Source organism: Hypanus sabinus, unplaced genomic scaffold, assembly GCF_030144855.1.
Source record: "Hypanus sabinus isolate sHypSab1 unplaced genomic scaffold, sHypSab1.hap1 scaffold_188, whole genome shotgun sequence".
Classification (NCBI taxonomy): Eukaryota; Metazoa; Chordata; class Chondrichthyes; order Myliobatiformes; family Dasyatidae; genus Hypanus; species Hypanus sabinus.
This window is the reverse complement of record NW_026779970.1, coordinates 724,606-747,041: the sequence shown is the minus strand read 5'-3', so window position 1 is coordinate 747,041 and position 22,436 is coordinate 724,606. Positions and strand designations below refer to the sequence as shown.

The 22,436-nt window shown below is 40.1% G+C and overlaps 1 protein-coding gene across 2 annotated transcripts in view; it reads left to right on the top strand.

Moving 5' to 3' along the window:
* The window catches only part of LOC132387458 (1-phosphatidylinositol 4,5-bisphosphate phosphodiesterase beta-1-like), a 96,513-nt gene that overhangs the window by 5,654 nt on the left and 68,423 nt on the right, over positions 1-22,436 (top strand). For both annotated transcript variants that reach the window (XM_059959820.1, XM_059959822.1), the window contains exons 5-7: positions 16,487-16,667; positions 20,591-20,667; positions 20,785-20,874. In XM_059959820.1, coding sequence (XP_059815803.1) covers positions 16,487-16,667; positions 20,591-20,667; positions 20,785-20,874 — 348 coding nt within the window. The remainder of the gene's footprint in view (positions 1-16,486; positions 16,668-20,590; positions 20,668-20,784; positions 20,875-22,436) is intronic.

Genomic DNA, 22,436 nt, shown 5'->3' with positions numbered 1-22,436 from the left:
TAACCATCAGGGAGGAGGTACAGAAGCCTGAAGACACACACTCAGTGATTCAGGAACAACTTCTTCCCCTCTGACATGCGATTTCCAAATGGACATTGAACCCCATGAATACTACCTCAGTACTTTTCTATTTCTATTTCTTTGCATTACTTAAACTATTTAATAGACACATATAAATATATACTTAATATAACTCAGTTTTTTCTCTATCAAATATTTCATTGCAAAGCTGCCGTGAAGTTGACATATGCTGGTGATATTAAATCTGATTCTGATAACAAAGGATGGCAAGAGATTTACTTTAATTCCAGGCATTTCTAATGGGTCATTGCTTGCATGGTTAAAACTGATTTCACTCAACTATTCTCTCAGAAACAAGCTGTCGATCTTTTGGCATTTAGATGATATGGTATCCCATATTACATCTGCTGAAATGCAACAAGAATAAAATTCTGTTAGGAACCATACTGCAGTGCCATTAAATGAGTTCTTAACCAACCCATTAGCATTTCTTTTCAAGAAAAATAGCCTATTTCCAATGCAAATTATAACATTAAGATCTGCAAGGAATACGTTTTGAATGTTTGGGTGGAATAGAAACATAGAAAACCTACAGCACAGTACAAGCCCTTCGGCCCACAATGCTGTGCCAAACATGTACTTACTTTAGAACTTACCTAGGGTTACCCATAGCCCTCTATTTTACTAACCTCCATGTACCTATCCAGGAGTTTCTTAAAAGACCCTATCGTATTCCACGCCCATTTCACACACTCACCACTCTCTGCATCAAAATCTTAACTCTGCAATCTCCTCTGTACCTACTTCCAAGCACCTTGTCCTCTGTGTCCTGTGTCCTCTCACATTAGCCATTTCAACCCTGGGAAAAAGCCTCTGACTATCCACACGATCAATGCCTCTCATTATCTTGTATACCTCTACCAGGTCACCTCTCACCCTCTGTCGCTCCAAAGAGAAAAGGCAGCATTCACTCAACCTATTATCATAAGGCATGCTCCCCAATCCAGGCAAATTCCTTGTAAATCTCCTCTGCACCCTTTCTATAGTTTCCATATCCTTCCTTTAGCGAGGTGACCAGAATTGAGCACAGTACTCCAAGTGGGGTCTGACCATTGTCCTATATAGCTGTAACATTACCTCTTGGCTCTTGAACTCAATCCCACGATTGATGAAGGCCATTGCACTGTATGCCTTCTTAATCACACAGTCAACCTGCACAGCAGCTTTGAGTGTCTTATGGACGTGGATCCCAAGATCCCTCTGATCCTCCACACTGCCAAGAGTCTTACCATTAATACTATATTCTGCCATCATATTTGACCTACCAAAATGAACCACTTCACACTTATCTGGGTTGAACTCCATCTGCCACTTCTCAGCCCAGTTTTGCATCCTACTGGTGTCCCGCTGTAACCTCTGACAACCCTGCACACTATCCACAACACTTCCAACTTTTATATCATCAGCAAATCTATTCCATCCATCCCTCCACTTCCTTATTTATAAAAATCACAAAGAGAAGAGGTCCTAGAACAAATCCTTGAGTTCACACCCCTGGTCACCGACCTCTATGTAGAATATGACCCCTCTACAACTACTCTTTGCTTTCTGTGACAAAGCCGATTCTGGATCCACAAAAAAAAGGTCCCCTTGGATCCCATGCCTCCTTACTTTCTCAACAAGCCTTGCCTGGGGAACCTTATTAAATGCCTTGCTAAAATCCATATACACTACATCTACTGCTCTACTTTCATCAATGTGTTTAGTCACATTCTCAAAAAATTCAATCAGGTTCGTAAGGCACGACCTGCCTTTGACAAAGCCATGCTGACTATTCCTAATCATATTATGCCTCTCATAAATCCTGCCTCTCAAGATCTTCTCCATCAACTTACCAACCACTGAGGTAAGACTCACTGGTCTAGAATTTCCTGGGCTATCTCGACTCCTTTTCTTGAATAAAGGAACAACATCTTCAACCCACCTATCCTCCAGAACCTGTCCCGTCCCCATTGATGATGCAAGGATCATCGCCAGAGGCTCAGCAATCTCCTCCCTCACCTCCCACAGTAGCTTGGGGTACATTTCATCCAGTCCCGGAGACTTATCTAACATGATGCTTTCCAAAAGCTTTAGCACATCCTCTTTCTTAATGTCTATATGCTCAAGCTTTTCAATCTGCTGTAAGTCATCCCTATAATTGCCAAGATCCTTTTCCATAGTGAATACTGAAGCAATGTCTTCATTAAGTACCTCTGCTATCTCTTCCAGTTCCATACACATTTTTCCACTGTCACACTTGATAGCTCCTATCCTTTCACGTCTTATCCACTTGCTGTTTAAATACTTGTTGAATGCCTTGGGGTTTTCCTTATCCCTGCTCACCAAGGTCTTCTCATGGCTCCTTCTGGCTCTCCTAATTTCATTCTTAAACTCCATACTGCTCACCTTATAATCTTCCAGATCTCTATCATTACCTAGTTTTTTGAACCTTTCATATGGTTTTCTTTTCTTCTTGACTAGGTTTTCAACAGCCTTTGTACACCACGGTTCCTGTACCCTACCATCTTTTCCTTGTCTCATTGGAAGAATGCCACACAAATATCCCTTGAACATTTGCCACATTTCTGCCAAACATTTCCTTGAGAATATCTGTTCCCAATTTATGCTTCCAAGTTACTGCCTGGTAGCTTCATATCTCCCCTCAGTCCAATTAAACACTTTCCTAAATTCTCTGTTCCTATCCCTCTCCATTGCTATGGTAAAGGAGATAAAATTGTGATCATTATCTCCAGAATACTCTCCCACTGAGAGACCTGACACCTGACCAGGTTCATTTCCCAATACCAGATCAGTACAGCCTCTCCTCTTGTAGGCTTATCAACATATTGTGTCAAAAAAGCCTTCCTGAACACTCCTGACAGACTCCACCCCATCTAAACCACTCAGTCTAGGGAGATGCCAATCAATATTTGGGAATTAAAATCTCCCACCATGCCAACTCTGTCATTATTACAACTTTGCAGAATCTGTCTCCCTATCTGCTCTTTGATGTCCCTCTTACTGTTGGGTAGTCTATAAAAAACACCCAGTAGAGTTATTGACCCCTTCTTGTTTCCCACAGAGACTCAGTAGACAAACTCTCCATGACTTCCTCCTTTTCTGCAGCCGTGACACTGTCTCTGATCAGCAGTGCCATGCCCCCACCTCTTTTGCCTCCCTCCCTGTCCTTTATGAAACATCTAAAGCCTGGCACTCGAAGTAACCATTCCTGCCCCTGAGCCATCCAAGTCTCTGTAATGGCCACCACATCATAGCTCCAAGTATTGATCCACGCTCTAAGTTCATCTGCTTTGTTCACGATGCTTTTCCCATTAAAATAGACACATCTCAAACTATCGCTCTGAGCATATCCCTATTCTATCACCTGCCTATCCTCCCTCTCGCATTGTCTCCCAAGTTTTCTCTATTTGTGAGTCAACTGCCCCTTCCTCTATCTCTTCAGCTTGGTTCCCACCTCCCAGCAATTCTAGTTTAAACTCTCCCCAATAGCCTTAGCAAACTTTCCCGCCAGGATATTGGTCTCCCTGGTATTTAAGTGCAACCTGTCCTTTTTGTACAGGTCACGCGTGTCCCAAAAGAGGTCCCAATGAATTAGAAATCTGAATTCCTGCCCCCTGCTCCAATCCCTCAGCCTCGCAGTTATCTTTCACCTCACACTGTTCCTATACTCATTGTCACGTGGAATGAAAAGGACAAGTTCATCCTTAATGGCTCACAAATTCCAAATAATCACATTGGATCTGCTCTTTTTTTTTGGATGCCATTGTAGGTTTATCCAAAAAAAATGTGTGTATTTAAGTTAGTATTATATGTATGACCAAGGAAATATCACAGATTAAGCATTACTTTAGAGAAGAGAGACTGTCAAAACTGATTGTGATTTGCATGAATGTGCTCGGTTAAACACCGCATCGTCCAGTGAACAGATCTGGACTAACTATAGACTTTGTAGCATGAAGTTTCATAGCTTGAATAAGGTTCGATGATGTTAGCTGGGAATTCTAAGTGGAGTCCAAAGCTTGTCTTCCTTTTCCTCCAGGTTTACCTAAAGCTGAATGGTGGGCCACCTATTAATATTCAGTCTCCTCTGATGTCCCTAATCTTGCAAATCACTGGCTTTGATATGTTATTGAAGCACTTATAACAATCAAAAATGAGATTATTGCTAAAAATAATCAAAGCACTTTAAAACAATTAAAATATTAATTAATTGTAATTAATTACAAAGAGGGATTTACAGTATTTATCCATTTCTTTGTCATGGTCTACAACCATCATTCATGTCAATAGGCTTGAGGTTTCTGTACCAGGCATAATCTGGCACAGAGCTGAATACAGATCACCAATGTTAGGCCTAAAAATATGTCACCAGCACTGGTCCACCACTGGACACAAACAGACAGCGCTTATATTGTGAGGAAATAGTAAAATAACAAAATAATATGGTTTTTCTTAAATTCCTATTTGACCTCAAAGATGAGATAGTTTTCATTTTATGTATTATTTTACTTTTTCATAACAGATTCTCAAGGCATAACCAGTGTTCAAAGGCAATTTCATTTTGGGCAAAAAATATACATCATAGTGCAGAAATAAATCACGCTGGTGTCATCTTATGAACCATGCTATGCCTATCTGAGAAAAGTTGCCACTGCCATTTTTGATTAAGACTGGACATGGTAAGATTCAAAGGTTTCGAAGGTACATTTAATGTCAGAGAAATGTACACAATATACATCCTGAAATGCTCGTTCTTCGCAACCATCCACGAAAACAGAGGAGTGCTCCAAAGAATGAATGACAGTTAAATGTTAGAACCCCAAAGTCCCTTGCAATGTCCCTCCCTCCCTTACGTAAGCAGCAGCAAGCAACAATCACCCCCCTCCCACCAGCAAAAAAAGCATCGGCACCCTCCACTGAGCACTCAGGCATGAGCAAAAGCAACAGCAAAGACACAGACTTGTAGTACTCCAAAAACTACGCGTTCACCCGGTATCTGACATACCACAGGCGCGCGTGCTCTCTCTCTCTCTCTCTCTCTCTCTCTCTCTCTCTCTCTCTCTCTCTCTCTCTCTCTCTCTCTCTCTCTCTCTCTCTCCTCTCCCTCTCCCTCTCCCTCTCCCCCCCTCCCCCCCCTTTAAAAATTACTGTATGTCCTTATTTTACTGGGTCATGTAATTGTGAAATATTTAGAGTTGTGGTATAACTCTAATGTTTTCTGGCAATTGTAGTGTATGGCCTCTAATTATTAACATGTGTTATTCATTATTAATAATCTCACAATTATTATTCTTAGCTTACTTGGCCCTTACAATAGTTACTGTAGAAATTGAAGTCACATAAAAAAATCAAACATTTGCTTCACACTGGCCTTTGCCTCAGAGAACTGCTTTATGTGAGGGACTGAAATTGCCAGACTTGAATGAGAAAGAACTTATGTGATGTGATGATAGAAGAACATCTCACTGAGTTATGAGACCCAGCTGTTGCAAACTGATCAAAATGCCATGTTCCCACTTCTGTAGTTCCATCAATTGAAACTCATCATGAACTTGCAATTGTATTGGCTGAAAATGATCCTCAACTGTAGTGTCATGAGGGATATCACTGTTTTTAGTAATTGTGGACTTTAAACATTAATCAGTCAACATATCTCCCTATCTTTTGAATGCCAACCTGATGTGCATAACTCATCTGCTCTGGTAACACTGCTGAACAGCAATCCACTTGCCACACAGGACTTTTCCCACACTTTAGAACTTTCAGAATGAAGGGTAATTGATACGAATTGCTCAGCTCTTCAAAGTCACTGTCAACTGCATGCACTCTCAGGCATAAATGCCGTGCATTAGTTCTGCCTTATAATGGAGGAGCCCAGCCGGGAATTGACCCTCGTAGCAAGGCCCTCTGGAAGAACTCCAGAGTTACTTGCAACTGAAATCTAGTTACGGCGAGAAAGTTCAACTTCATGTTTATTGTTGTCACAGTCATACATAAGATTATAAATGCAAGAAGATCAGATTTTTGCAGCAACAGCATTGTACATTAGAAGACAAGGAGGAATATAAGTTAACAAACTTAAATTAACATGATTTATTTGTGTGTAAACTGAACAATACACAAAACGTAAAAATACCTGTGCAAGACTGAGGGAAGAAAAATATATTCCCTGAGGTGTTGTTGAGGTTTTTCAGGTTGATTCAAGAAACGGATGACAGTGCTTATGTTCAAATATGAAAGATGTTGTATTTTTTGACTTATAGAACACTACAGCATAGAGAAAGGCCCTTAGGCCAGTCTAGTCTGTGCTGAACCATTAATCAGCCTAGACCAGAGATCGGCAACCTGCGGCTTCAGAGCCACATGCGGCTCTTTGATCTCTGTGATGCGGCTCCCCGTGGTTTGTTAGCTTTTGAAATGTAATTCGGAATTTGAAGATTATGGTGATCTTGTACAATCTGAAAACTTTGCAGAGACACTGTTTCCTGGCACATCCGAACCGGCTCACAATTAGCCACCGTTCCGGCTAAGGGAGATAGCCTACGGGGGTTTGTGAGTATGTGTCTTTTGGAGCATCCACGCCCACGGGGACGGGTTGAGGGAGGCTTTAAAGCAAGGCTGTTTAGTTCGAATAAAGTTACCTTTGACTGCAGTCTTTATTTTAGCGCTGCGTGTAGCACACCGCTACAACGTGTTTTTTTATCGCTATTAATATACATCACAACTGCCAATGCCTGACACCCGCCAGTGCGCGCTTTCTTTTAATTCTTCGATCCAAGGTAGGCTAACTATGGAGTAACCTTCAACCCAACGTCTTTTTTATCGGAGTTCAAAATGTTTTTGTTGCATGCAGAAATGTAATTTCGTTTTCTCTGCAGGAGTTCATCAATTTCATAAATGCAACACATTATAGTTTGTTTATACATAGCATAAAGGCAAAAAAAACCCCCGTTGTATGCAGTGTTATTTCATTTTGTGGCTCCCAGTGTTTTCTTTTCTGTGGGAAATGGGTCCATATTGGCTCTTTCAGTGATAAACGTTGCCGACCCCTGGCCTAGACCATTGACCTGCACCCAGAACATAGCCTTGCATACACCTCCAGTTTTGGTCACCCACTGGACACAATATTTCAAATTAGACCTCACCGACATCTTAAACAATTTCAACATAACGTTCTAACTCCTGTACTCAAAGTATTGATTTAAGAAGGCCAATGATGGAAAGGAAATATGTCAAGAATATCATTGGAAAAATTGACATGTAAATTTGATTTAGGAGGGTTACAACTTCCAAATTTTAAGAGTTATTTTAAAGCAAATCAACTTAGATTTATTGCGTCTTTTTTTGATGAAGAAAAACTGGCATGGATTAGAATAGAATTAGATAAGATAGGAGAAAATATATCAGACGATTTTATATATAAATGGGAATCCAAATAGATACGGGAAAAAAAAGAATCTCCTATATTAAGACACGATTGATTTATGGAATAAGGTAAATATGGACGATGAGATAAAGAAATCTTTATTAGCAAAAAGAACTTTAATTCCAAATAGGCTTATTCCTTTTACAATGGATAATAAACTTTTACATAATTGGTTCCAAAAGGGGATTAAATATATAGGTGATTGTTTTGAAGGAGGTATATTGATGTCGTTTGATCAATTAAAAAATAAATATAAAATATCAAACAACACTCTTTTCTGTTATTTTCAATTAAAGGCTTATTTACGAGAAAAGCTGGGTCAAACAATGTTGATGCCAAAACCTAGTGAAATAGAAATATTAATTCAAAAAGGAAAAATTAAAAAAATTACATCCTGTATGTACAATTTGATTCAAAAACAGACAATTAAATCAGGAATTCATAAATCAAGACAAAAATGGGAATCTGATTTGAATATTAAAATTGATGGAAAAAGCTGGTCAAGATTATGTTCTGATAGTATGATAAATACAATAAATGCTCGACTTAGATTAGTACAATATAATTTTTTACATCAATTATATATAACACCACAGAAAATAAATAGATTAAATTCAAATATGTCTGACCAATGTTTTCGATGTAATCAAGAAATTGGTACTTTTTTTACATTCTACCTGGTCTTGTTTTAAAATTCAATCATTTTGGATAAATCTAAGACTTTTATTGGAAGAAATTACTGGAGTACAACTCCAATATTATTTTTATTAGGAGACATTGAAAGGACGGTACCGAAACTTAAATTGAATAAGTATCAGAAAAAATTTATAAAAATTGCATTGGCAGTAACCAAAAAAGTTATTGCAGTTACTTGGAAATCTGATTTATATTTAACTATGGATCGTTGGAATAATGAGATATATAGTTGTATTCCACTTGAAAAAATTAGATACAATCTAAGAAATGAATATGATATATTTTCAAAAATTTGGCTCCCATACCCACAAAAGATAGAATTAAATACATAGGTCCTCTGAAGGTAAAATTATAAAGTAATTGGGGAAAGTAAAAATTAAAATTAAAATTATTTTGAACTCCATGGAGCATGTGGGGATCCTCCGATATCCAGGCAATCTTTCTCTTCTTTCTTTCTTTTTTCTCTCTCTTTAGACAAGGGCTGTGGGGGGAGGGTAAATATTTTTTCTCTTTCTTACTATTTTATCATTACATTTATTCTTTGTAATTTTCTAAAAATTAAATAAATAAATAAATAAATAAATAAATAAATAGATAGATAGATAGATAGATAGATAGATAGATAGATAAATTTTTAAAAAAGGCCAATGAGCCAAAAGCTTCCTTTACAACCCTACCTTCTGTGATGCCACTTTCAAGGAATTATGGATCTGTAGTCCCAGATTCCTTTGTTCTACCACATTCCTCAATGCCCTGCTACACACCGTATAAGACCCACCCTGATTGGTCCCCCCAAAGTGCAACACCTCACACTTCTCTGCCTTAAATTTCATCTGCCATTTTTCAGTTCACTTCACCAGCTGGACCATATCCTGCCGGAAACTTTGATAGTCTTCTTTACTGTCCACTACACCCTCAATCTTGATGTCATCTGCCAATTTGCTGATCTAGTTTACAACATTATCATCCAAGTCATATAGATATAGATAACAAACAACAATGTGCCAACACTAATGAGTGTGGCACACCACGAGTCACAGGCTTTCAGTCAGAGGGGTAACCACTGTCTGGCTTCTTCTGCACAACCAATGTCTAATCTAATTTACTTACTACTTTATCTCGAATGCCAAGCAATTGAACCTTCACCAACTTCCTATGGGTCCCCCTGTCAAAGGCCTTCCTAAGGTTCATGTAGGCAACATGCACAGCCTTGCCTAACCTTGCCTGGTAACTTCATTGACAAACTTTGTAAGATTGGTTAGGTACGACTTACCACGCTCAAAGCCATGGTGACTATCGTAATCAGTCCCTGTCTAAACAAATACTTATGTATCTGGTCCCTCAGAATACCTTCCAATAACTTACCCACTATTGATGCCAGGCTCTCTGGCCTATAATTTCCTGGCCTTTCTTAAACAACAGAAAAACATTAGCTATCCTCCAATCCTCCGGCAGCTCACACATGGCTTAAGGATGTTATAAATTTCTTTGCTCAGGCCCCTGCAATTTCTGCACTTACCTCCCACAGGGTCCGAGGGAACACATTGGGGATTCCTGGCCCTCAAACCTTAATCCTTGTTCTTTATTCTGATAGGAACATACAAACTCCATACTCTCAAAATTTCACTTTTGAAGGCCTCCAACTTACCAAGTACACCTTTGCCAGAAAACAACCTGTCCCAATCCACACTTGCCAGTCCTTTCTGATATCATCAAAATTAGCCTTTTTCCAATGTAGAATCACAACATGAGGACTAGACCTACCCTTTCCTTAATTACATTGAAAGTAATAGCATAATGATTACTAGATGCACCGTGTTCCCATACATAAACATCTGCACCTGCCCTGTCTCATTCCTTAATAGGAGATCTAATATTACACACTCTCTAGTTGGGACTTCTATGTACTGATTAAGGAAATTTTCCTCAACATATTTAACAAGCTCTATCCCATCCAGTTCTTTTACAGTATGAAAGTCCCTATCAATATGTGGAAAGTTATGATCACCGACTCTCACAACCTTATGTTTCTTGCAACATTTTGTAATCTCTCTACAAATTTGCTTCTCTAAGTACCATGGACTATGAGTATTCTATAATATAATCTCATTAATATGGTCATATCTTTCTTATTCAGTTCTACCCATAAAGCCTCACAAGACAAGCTCTCCAGCCTCTCCTGACTGAGCATTGCCGTGAAATTTTCCTGACTAGTAATGCCACCCTCCCCCTTTAATCCCTCCTGTTCTGTCTAAATCAATGGAACTCCAGAACATTGAGCTGTAGGTCCTGCCCCTCCTGTAACCATAAGAGCATAAGGTATAGGAGCAGAATTAGGCTAAATGGCCCATCAAGTCTGCTCCACCATTTCATTATTGCTGATCCATTATCTCTCAGAGCCCCAATTTCCTGCCTTCTCCCCATCTTCCTTCCTCTCCAAACTAATCAAGAATCTGTCAACAGCTGCCTGTGGCAACACATTGCACAGGTTCACCACTCACTGGCTAAAGAAAATCCCCATCATCTCCATTCTAAATAAATGTCCCTCTATTCTTAGACTCCCTCATCATAGGAAACAGCCACTCTACTGAGAGCTTTCAAAGAGATCTTCCTCCATTCTTCTAAATTCCAGTAAGTACAAGCCCAGAACAATCAAACGCTCCTCATATGATAAGCCTTTCAATGCTGGAATCATTTTTGTGAACCTACTTTTAACCCTCTCCAATGTCATGAGATCCTTTCTTAGGTAAGTGGTTCAGAACTCCTTAAGATACTCCCAAGTGAGGCCTCACCAGTGCTTATAAATCCTTCCAAATTGCTTCTAGAAACTCCAGCCAATGCCGCTCTGCCATCATCCCTGCTAGTGTTTTTCAATTTTGGCAAGTTCCTTTCTTATGCCTCTGTAATTACTTTTACTCCACTGTAATACTGATACATCTGACTTTAGCTTCTCCTTTTCAAATGGCAGGGTGAATTCTATCATATCATAATTATTAGCCTCAAATGGTTCCTTTCCCTTAAGCTCTTTAATCAATTCTGGTTCATTGCACAACACGCAGTCCAGGATAGCTGATCCCCTAGTGGGCTCAACCATGAGTTGCTCTAAAAAAACATCAAATTCCCCCTCTTCTGATCCAGCACCAACTTAATTTTCTCAATCTACCTGCATATTGAAATCCCCCATGATTCTTGTAACATTGCCCTTTTGACATGTGTTTTCTATCTCCCATTACCATTTATAGACCACATCTTTCAACTATTGGAGGTCTCCCATTAGGGTCTTTTTATCCTTGCAATTCTTTAGCTCTACCCTTAACGATTCTCCACCTTCAAACCCTTTGTCTCCTCTTTCTAATGATTTAATTTAATTTTTTACTAACAAAACCTCCAAGCCTTCCTGCCTGTCCTTTCGATCCAATGTGCATCCTTGGACATTTAACTCTCAGCTAAAGTCTCCTTTCGGCCACAATTCATTGATGCCCACATCACCACACCTGCTAATCTGCTACTGTGCTTCAAGTTCCATATACTGCATGCATTCAAGTATAACACCTTCTATCCTGTATTCATCACCCTTTTTAATTCTGTATCCCTTTTACATTGCAACTCATCCCATTGATTGCAATTTTGCCTTATCATCTGCCTGTCCATGCTAGCGGTCTCACTACACATTGCCTCTGTTTGTAAACTAACTACACCATCCTCAGCCTTATCACTCTGGTTCCCATCACTCTGCCAAATTAGTTTAAGCCTTCCCCAACAGCTCTAGCAAACTTGTCTGAAAAGATATTGGTCCCCTTCGGGTTCAGATGTAACCAAACCTTTTATACAGGTTGTACCTTCCCCAGAAGAGATTCCAATGATCCAGGAATCTAAACTCCTGCTCCCTCAGTTCCTCAACCCAATCTGTCAAATTTGTGAATCATCCTGTTCTTACCCTTACTGGCACGTGGCACAGGCAGCAATCCAGAGATCACTACCCTGGATGACCTGCTTTTCAACTTTCTACCTAACTCCTTAAAATCTCTCTTCAGCACCTCATCACCTTTCCTATACCTATCCCATTGGTTCCAATATGTACCAAGACTTCTGTCTGCGGACCCTCCCCCTTTAGAATGCCATGGACTTGAATCAAGATATCTCTAACCCTGGCACCTGGGAGGCATTGTGCCATCTGGGTATCTCTACCATGTCCACAGAATCCCGTCTCTGTTCCTCAATGGTATCTCCTATCACTACTGCTGTCCTCTTCACCTGTCTTCTCTTCTGAGCCACAGCACCAGATTCAGTGCCAGAGACCCAGTCACTAGCAGCTCCTCCCTGGTAGGTCATCCCCTCCAACAGTATCCAAAGTGGGATACTTGTTCTTGACAGGAACGGCCACAAGGGTACTTTGTGCTCGCTATCCATTTTCCTTCCTTCTCCAGACAGTCACCCAGTTACCTGCCTCCTGCAACTTAGAGGAGACAACCTATCTATCGCCTCCTCATTCTCCCATATGACCCGAAGGTCACCGGGCTGTAGCTTCAGTTCCTCTGAGGAGCTGCAGCTTGGTGCAGATGTGGTTATCCTGGAAGCTGGAAGTCTCCCAGTGCTCCCACATCTCACACACAGAGTAAAACACAGCCCCTGGAGCCATTCTCACTGCACAGGCTGTGCCCTAACAGACAAGAAATGTAGAATAAAGAAGAAATTTACCGGATACTTACCTCACTGAAGCCTGATAAGCCAAAGTCATTCCAGCACTGGCCCACTCACACAATGGACACTCCACATGTGATCCATGCCCCAAGTTCATCCACCTTTCCTACAGTGTCCTTGCATTGAAATATACACAACTGAGAACATTAGTTCCACCATGGTCAACCTCCAATTCCTGACTTTTATGTAGGCTTGACAACATCTTTCTCCACAACCACACCACTATTTGTTCTGGCACTCTTCTTCCCATCCCCCTGCAACTCTAGTTTAAACCCCACCGTGCTGCACTAGCAAACATTCCTGCTTGTATATTAGTTCTCCCTCCGCTTCAGATGCAAACCATCCCTCCTGTACAGGTCCCACCTTCCCTATAAGGGAATGATCCAAAAATCTGAAGCTGTCCCTCCTGCTCCAACTCCTTAGCCCTGTGTTAAACTGCACGATTTTCCTATTTCTGGTCTGCAACTGACACGGGTAGGAATCCTGAAATCACAACAATGGAGGTCCTATCCTTTAACTTAGCACCTAACTCCCTCAAGTCACTTTGCAGGACCTCATCACCCTTCCTACCCATGTCATTGGTACTGGCATGGACCACAACCTCTGGCTGCTCACCCTCCTACTTAATAATGCTGTGGACTTGATCAGAGATGCCTCTGACCCTGGCATCTGAGAGGCAACATACCATCTGGGGATCTCATTTTCATCAACAGAACATCCTTTCTGTTCCCATAACCTCTGTATCATTACAGCTCTCTTCTTCTCCCCATTTCCCTTCTGAGCCACAGAGCTAGACTCAGTGCCACTCTGCAGCTTTCCTCTGCCAGATCTTTCCCCCCAAAGCGATATACCTGCTGTTGAGGGAATAGCAACAGGGCTACTCGGTACAGGCTGCCTATCCCCTTTCTCCTGACAATCTCCCAGTTAACCTGTGCGCTGCACCTTGAGTGTAACTACCTCCTTGTATGTCTTGTCTATCTAACTCTCAGCCTCCCGAATGATTTGGGGTTCATCCAGTTCCAGCTCCAACTGCTTAACACCGTCTGTTAGAAGCTGTAGCCGGATGCACTCCTTGCAGGTGTAGTCATCAGGGACACCGGAGTTCTCCCTACCTTCCCAAATCCCACGAAAGAAGCATTCTAGAATCCTGTCAGGCATCTCCACTGCTCTAAGTGTGCAATTAGAAATAAAGAAAGAATGTAACAAAAAGAATCTACTTACGGCCTTGCCTCTCTCCTCACCAAAGCCTCAACTCCCCACTCCAACAATGGCCACTCCACTTTATTTTGCACAATCCAATGTCTCCTGAGGACAGTGGTGCGCAAAATGTGCCAACTGACCTGCACACTTCTTTTAAGCTCCCTCTCCCACCAAGCAATCCGGTGTCTCCCCGGGACTGTGGCATGCAATATGTGCTGACTGCCCCACTCGCTTCGTTTAAACTCTCTCTCCCTCCAAGCAATCTGGTGTCTCCCCGGGACTGTGACGCACAAAACTTGTCCAGAATTAGCTTAAATAAATGCTCCCCCAAAGAAAATGACCAGAGCTAATTTTAACTTTGTAAACCAGGATGAAACAATAATTGGACAAGATTTATGATGAACTACCAACTCATTGATGCTCATTTTCACTGAGCAAATTAAAATTAACAACCTGTTCTTCTGTATTTCCCAGTGGTAAAATAACTCTGCACTTACTCTATTTCCATTCCTATTTGTTCCTTTCTCTTTCCACATGTTGAAGGACTTACTGTGAATGTGCAGCAGTTTCACTTGTCTTTGTGTGTGTGTATGCCCACGTGTTGCACATGTTCTTAATAACACCATTGGATATGTTTTCTTCCATCTGTCTGTTTTGTCTTTTCTGCTTTTAAATAATTTACCTCATTGAAAAGTGTAAGATCTTTTTGGAGATGACATCGTGCTAATTAATAAATTTTACCTCAGTAAGGTATTTCAGTGGGGTTTTGTAATTAAATAAAAAATGACACGGGGTCACGCAGAGAAGATATTAGGATAAGGATCCAAACGGTAAGTTTGCAGAATAATACTAGAGGAGGAAAGAGAAACATGGAAAGTTAGAGAGAGAATTGCATTGTTTAGGGCCGAGGCAGCTGAAAACACAAACCAAAAAGAGGAGTAATTAAAATCAAGGCTGCAAATAGAGGTTAAGTGGAGGAACACAGATATTTCAATGTTATAGAGCTGAAGGAGGATGCAGAATTAGGGAGAGTCAAAATGAACCAGGACTACAAAATGCAAATAACAGTACAGTGTCTTGAAATCAGTGTATTTCTGGCAGAGGGTAGCAGGTTTTTATTCAGGATCTCTCTGTATTTAGCAGCGTTTATCTTCCCATCAATCCTGACCAGATTTCCAGAGTCTGCTGCCGAAAAGCATCCACATAGCGTGATACTACCTCCACCTTACTTTACATTCTTTTAAATAACTGTTGTATATTGCCCACCAGACCATCTGGTGTTACCTGGCTGATGAGCAATATTACATTTACGCCACATGGGCTGCTTAGTTTTGAGGCCAAAAAGATCTATTTTAGTCTCAACTGACCACAAGACTTTCTTCCATATTTTTACATTATCTTCAAAGTGATGCTTTGCAAAGTCTTTACAGGCAAAGATACGTTTTTTTTAGCCAGGGCTTTTCCCTTACCATTCTTCCATAAGTACCCTTTTCATGCAAGGCCTTAGAGATTGTGGAGCCATGAACTTCATCTCCAGGTACAGACATTGACTTCTGCAGCTCTCTCAGAGCGACTGTTTGTGCCACAGTAACCTCTTTTACAAGTGCCATTCTTCCCCAGTGACTAAGTTTAGAGGGACAGCCTGACGCAGGCAGTGTGGTTATGGTTTCATATTTTTCTGCTTTTTAATGATGGACTGCATTGAACTCCAAGGTATGTTCAGTGCCTTTATGATGGTCTTGTACTGTTCCCCCGATTTGTGATTCTCTGCTGTCACTTGTCTAGAATGCTTTTTTGTCTACATTTGGTTTGGTCTGTTGAAAATCTACCATGCTTTTGGACCTGATAGAGAGAGGTGGTATTTATATTATGGAATTTATTGAAAACAGGAGATCCTCCAATTTTCTACATCAATAAATTGAGTGAGTTGGTAAGGTAATATACAGTATTAACCTAGTGAAAGTTGGAGTAGTAAATACAAAGGGGGTAAATACTTTTTCCAGTCTCACAATTTTAGTTTTTAATTTTTAGAAAATTATTAACAGGTTTTGAATTTTTTCTTTTGATTTGATATGATGCAAAATGTTTTGTGGATTAGCTCGAGAATCCTGCGTCAATATATTTTACATTTAGAAAATAAGACAGTAAAATTTGAAAATTGTTATGGTGGCTGAATATTTTTTGAAGGGACTGTATCTAGAAGATAAAATTGCTTTTTGCTGGAATTCTTCTGAAGTGCACATGCAATATATGTGTTGCATCAGTTTTTGTAATGCAGTATCAGGTGATTCTGCGGTGAGAAGTAATTCATCTTATTTTTTAAACATTATCTTTTGTAATAATACAAGTACATCATGATTTTTTTTTCTTTCATGACAGGCCTGAATCAGCAAGTCCAGATCATGCAAGCTCAACAATTGAGAAGGAACTTTCTGCCCTTGATGCAGAAATGACACAAAAGTTAGCTGAGCTCAAGGAACAACAACAGCAGCAGCTGCTGAACCTGCGACAGGAGCAGTATTACAGTGAAAAATATCAGAAGCGTGAACACGTTAAACAGGTGGGAAAAAGTGCTGTTCAATATTTTGTGTCCTGTAGGTATGCAAGTTCAGATTTTGTTCGCAGTCATTTTGATTGTTCTTTACAAACGAAGATCTTTCAAGTGGGCAATTACTAATAAATGTCGTGCATGTTTCCGGATGTGCTGATGGTGATAATGTGGTGTGGTGGAAAAGTACAGTTTGGTTAGAACTAAAATTCACTTCAGTCTCAGTCACAAATAAGCAGATGCTGCTCATTTTAATCCTTGAAAATGTTCAATTCAGGCAACTAAGCTTGCAATTTTAGCCACAGCCACAATCAGCCCTGTAGACAGGGCTGGGTTAGTAGAGCTGACCTTCATTCAAGAGTGGCACAAGGTGTGGTGTGGAGGATGGGGAAGGGCAGGGATAGCTTGAGGACAGTGGTCATATTGGATTTTGACTTGGACCTATTCCTATTCAAACAGTTTGGACACAAAGCAGAAGAAGGTATATTCAGTTCATGTGTAGGTTTGGCTTCATCCAGAAAGCTGACCCTGCTACTTTTGTAGTATCCAAGCTTGTTCAATGTTGGAGAGCATGAGATGCTGAAATTAAATCGAGATCTATTCCTGAGGCTAGCCTGAGTCAAAGTCATTCTTTTAACTAACTGTTGTATATTGTCCACCAGACCATCATTTGAACACCACTAGGTTCAGGAACAGTTACTACCCTTCAACCATCAAAGGGGAGTACTTCACTCAACTTCACCTGTACCATCATTGAACTGTCCCCACAACCAATAGCTCACTTTCATAGACTCTTCATCTCATGTTCTCAATATTTATTGTCTATTTCTTCATTGTTGTTATTATTATTTATTTATTTTTGTATTTGCACAGTTTGTTGCCTTCTGCACTCTGGTTATACACTCAGGTTGGGCAGTATTTCATTGATTATGTTACGGTTATTATTCTATAGATTTATTGAGAAAATGAATATGGTGCCATATATGTATTTTGATAATAAATTTACTTTGAACTTTGATTTACTCGCCACCCATGTGTGTCTTCAAGAAAGTAACAATCAGCTACCTTCTTGAAATGCATGTCCTTCATTACTTAGACCTTGCACAGCCGAAGTACTGGTGATGGGTTTCCAGGGTAATAATTGAAGGATTGCAGTTACATTCCTTTGTACCTTATCCCCTTGCTTGTCATTTTAACTCTCTCAGCTATCTCAAAGGTCTTCTTGTGCAGTTAATATTCAATTGGAGCGAATATTGATGCATATGCATTCACAACAGAAGGTGGAAGAGGTTGCCATCTTGAAAGCTGCTGTCAATCTAACTTGAACAAGTATCTGCAGTGTATTTAGTATTGGTATTCACTGCACCAGCAGTGCAGGCTGTTTTGTCCTATATGTATCAAACTTCTTGATAGTTGTTAAGTAGAGCGTGTTTCTGATTTGTGCCTTGTGGATGGTGGAGAGATAGTCAGTTGCCACAGAAAACTTGATCTTTGACCTGCACTTGTGGCCTTGATGCTTATGTAGAAAGTCAAGTTTCTGGTCAGTGGTGATCTCCAGAATATTGATGATGGAGATATAAAGAAGGTAATTCTATTAGACACCAACAGAAGAAAGTTAGTTTCTCTCTTCACCCCAATGCCAAATCTGCAATGGGTGCAAGTGTTGAAGAAATAAAGCTAGGGTAGAAGCTACCTGCTTGCCCTCTGAACCAAAATAAATACACATTTAAACTGGGTGATCTTTGTATTGAGACCTTGAAGTGAACATTGGCCTAATCTCAAACAGCAGGGACATCTTAAAAAAAATGTTGTATTTTCAGAGGAGGCACCCTTCAGGTGAGATGTTATATACTCCAGGTTGGATGGCATTATTTGAAGAAGACAACAGTCTTTGACCAAACAGTTAGGAGTACTAAATCAGATTTCCTGTTCCCTTATCAAATTTCAGTTTGTGCAAACTAGTTAGAATATTTTTCTGAACTTCAAAATAAAGTTCATTGTTGTTCATGGTTGTGGGGCATCTTGTAATCATGAAAGTTGTTATATAGTATTAAGTACATTCCCTCATTGTCACCACAAGCAATACACTCCCTACTCTTGCAATGGATGTCCTTATACTACATGGGTTGTTCTCCAAAGCAGTAACAATCTCTCTTTAAGCTCAGACTGAAATGAATGTTCCTCATGACTGTTGTGTCACATTCTCACATGGCCTCAGGGTTTAAAAGAGATTGGAAATTTCATTCAATTTTAGTTAATTTTATATTATGACAGTAGCTGCTGTATGCTCATACTCACAAGGAATAATATTGAGATCATACCAGCCCAGATATTTGCAGCATCCATGAAAGGAAACTTATTCCCACTAGACTGGGATGAATACAAGTTATAGGCATTATTGTTACCAAACGTATTTCTGCAGCTACCACCCATTAAGTTCCTCTGCACTCCCACTGTTGTTCATTGTTACAGACGTGATTCATGCATTTCAGCCTGAGCCACATCGTGATTGACAAATTTCCCAAGATAATTTCTCAAAAAAAATTCCCTCTGCAGGCAGTGCAGATTGACAACTCAACGTCTGTTCTCCAGTGAGAGAACTTAAAATGGCACTGAAACCAATTCATCCAATGTACTTTAACTCACTGTTTCCTGAATATTTTTTGCTGAGCAATATTTTTTGGTTCTATGGCCTCTGGAGAAATTAAAAGCAATTGAAATTGTGAACCGACAAAGTTACCTTACTACTTTTTGGCATCTGTTGCTGCGTGCTCCCAAAATTGCATGGTCTCTTCTCCAATCTTCTGGTCATAACTTCTTCCCATTAATTCTTTACTAGTGAAAAGCTTCTTCTCAAATTATATTAACCTGATCTTTTCAGTACTGGCTCTGGTATCAGTACCCAACATCTATCTTTCTCTTACTCCTCACTCCTTAATCTCCACTGTGAGTTGTTCTCAGTTCAATCTCCTGAATTCTGTTCAAGCCTGTTGTCCACCCCCACCTTCTCTTCACATTAACAATTCATTATTGGTGGATCAAATTTGAGTGTTCTCCTTATTCTGCTCATAAAAAATATGGAAATTTGATTTGATCTACTGCAATATTAGTCCAGATATTGCAGTTGCAGAGAGCCCTGCTGCATCTGCCCTTGGTTAGGTTACTGTTGTGGCCTTGAACTCCAACCTATAGTTTTTGTCCACAGAAACCCTGAAGATGTGAGCTGGTAACAGAGAAGTCAAGGAACCAGGGAGTTAGCCAGTGTCTCTCAAGGATTAAAAAAGTAAAGACAGAAAGAATGGGGAAAACCCAGTGACAATACGGGTAGATGAAGGAAATAATGTCTGGGAGAAAAAGATAAAGGTCCAGTAAATAAAGAGAAACAGAAAAATGAAAGGAAAAGAAAAATAAATTACTATGTTTGAAACATTGCTGAATGAAATTCCGAACTTTCACTAATCAATTTATCGGTGAATGAAACTAATAAACAGTTATTAACACTTAATATGACATGAAGTTAATCATACATGAGCAAGCAAAGCTTTATATGCAGTCAAGTTTAATAATTAATTATTGATCAACTAGCAAGTTTCTTAAACCTGATCAATAGGTTGGGGGTGAGATGCTGTTTACACAAAGTTAATGGAAGAGCACCATATTTCAGATTGTAATGTTTGGACATCTGTATACCAGCTCGTGTACCGAGGCTGAAGAATTGCACCACACTTGACAGTAAACTCAGTTCCATTGTGCTTGCATTTTACTGAAATATAACTGAAATACTGAAATATACTGAATTTTACTGAAATATAAAGTTAAGCAAAATGTTATAAAGGACATTTTGGAAGTTAAATGTTAAGTAATTTTCTTCATTATAAGTGACACTGCTGTGAAGTTCACCCACCATTGATAAGCACACTTTGATTTTTTCACAGCTGGTACAAAAGCTCACAGAGGTCGCTGAGGAATGCCAAACCAACCAGTTAAAGAAGTTAAAAGAACTCTGTGAAAAGTGAGCCTCCTACGCCATACACTGATATCTTTATTATCGTAAATCTCAAATCATAAATAATCATCATCTCAAATCATAAATAAGAAGTAAATAGAATTTCTGATGTTTAATTTTCAGGGAAAAGAAAGAATTGAAGAAGAAAATGGACAAGAAGCGTCAGGAGAAGATCAGCGAGGTGAAATCAAAAGACAAAAATCAAATGGAGGAGTGAGTCTTTCAATCTTTTATGAGTAAATGCGTTGTTGTAATAATCAATGTAAACTCTATGGAGGTCTATGATCTCTGCAATGTTGCCAGCAACAATCTATATCTCAATAAAAGAAAACAAATTGTAAATAGTAAACACAAGAAATTTTGAAGATGCTAGAAATCTAAATAAACACACACAAAATGCTGGAGGAACTCAGCAGGTCAGGCAGCATCCACGGAAATGAATACACAGTTGATGTTTCAGGCCAAGATCCTTCTTCAGGACTGGGAAGCGGTGGGGGGGGGGGAGAGACACCAGAATAAAAAGGTGAGGGGAAGGGAAGGAAAATAACTATAAGGTGATAGGTGAAGCCAAGTGGATTGGAAAGGTAAAGGGCTGGAGATGAAGGAATCTGGTAGGTGAGAAGAGTTGAACATAGGAGAAAGGAAAGAAGGAGGGGACACCAGGAGGAGGTGATAGACAGGTGAGAAGAGGTCAGAGTGGGGAATAGAAGAAGAAGGAATGGGGAGGGGTAAAAATTGCCAGAAGAACAAATCGTTACTCATGCCATCAGGTTGGAGGCTACCCAGATGGAATATAAGGCATTGCTCCTCTACACTGAAAGCGGCCTCATTATACCACGAGAGGAGGCAGTAAAACAACATGTTGGAATAAGAATGGGAATCAGAATTAAAATGGTTGGCCACCAGGAAATTCCACTTTTGGCAGATGGAGCAGAGGTGCTTGACAAAGCAGTCCCCCAATTCATCACAGTTCTCACCAATTTAGAGGGGGCCACATTGAGAGCACCGGATACGATAGATGACCCCAACAGATTTGCAAGTGAAGTGTGGCAGCACCTGGAATGTCATTTTGGAGCCCTAAATGGAGGTGAGGGAGGAGATTAGTGGTCAGGTGTAGCACTTTGGCCGTTTGTAGGGATGTGCCAGTAGCAAGATTAGTGGGGATGGACAAATGAAGAAAGGAAACACTGAGAGATGGATCCCTGAAGAAAGCAGAATTGGGGGAGAGGTAAAGATGTGTTTGGTGGTATAGTTGTATACTGCATTCTGTACATATGTTGATAATATATGGACCTTGGACCTTGGATCTCTTTGGAGATGGTGGAAGTTGCGTAGAATGGTGTGTTGGATGTGGAAGCTCTTGGGTTGGTAGGCTAGGACAAGTGGAACTCCATCACTGTTCAGGCTGGATGAGCACAGATGTCTGGGAAAAAGAGATGCAGGCAAGGGCAGCATCAATGGTGGAGGAAGGGAAACCCCATTCTTTGAAGAAGGAGGACATCTCTGATGTCCTGGAAAGGAAAGCCTCATCCAGGGAACAGATGCAGCAGAGATGAAGGCACTGAGAAAAAAGAGTAGTATTTGTAATTGTAAATTGGTTGATTATTGTAACTTGTGCAGTGAAAAACGTGTCCTTCCTACTGATGTACCATCAATAACTCACACTGAGACGTAAGGCGAGATATCGGCTTTTATTGACTGGAAGAAGGAACCAGGAGTGAGTGTCCATCATACTATGACCTGGAGACTGAGGCCGAGCGTCAGGCCTCAGATCG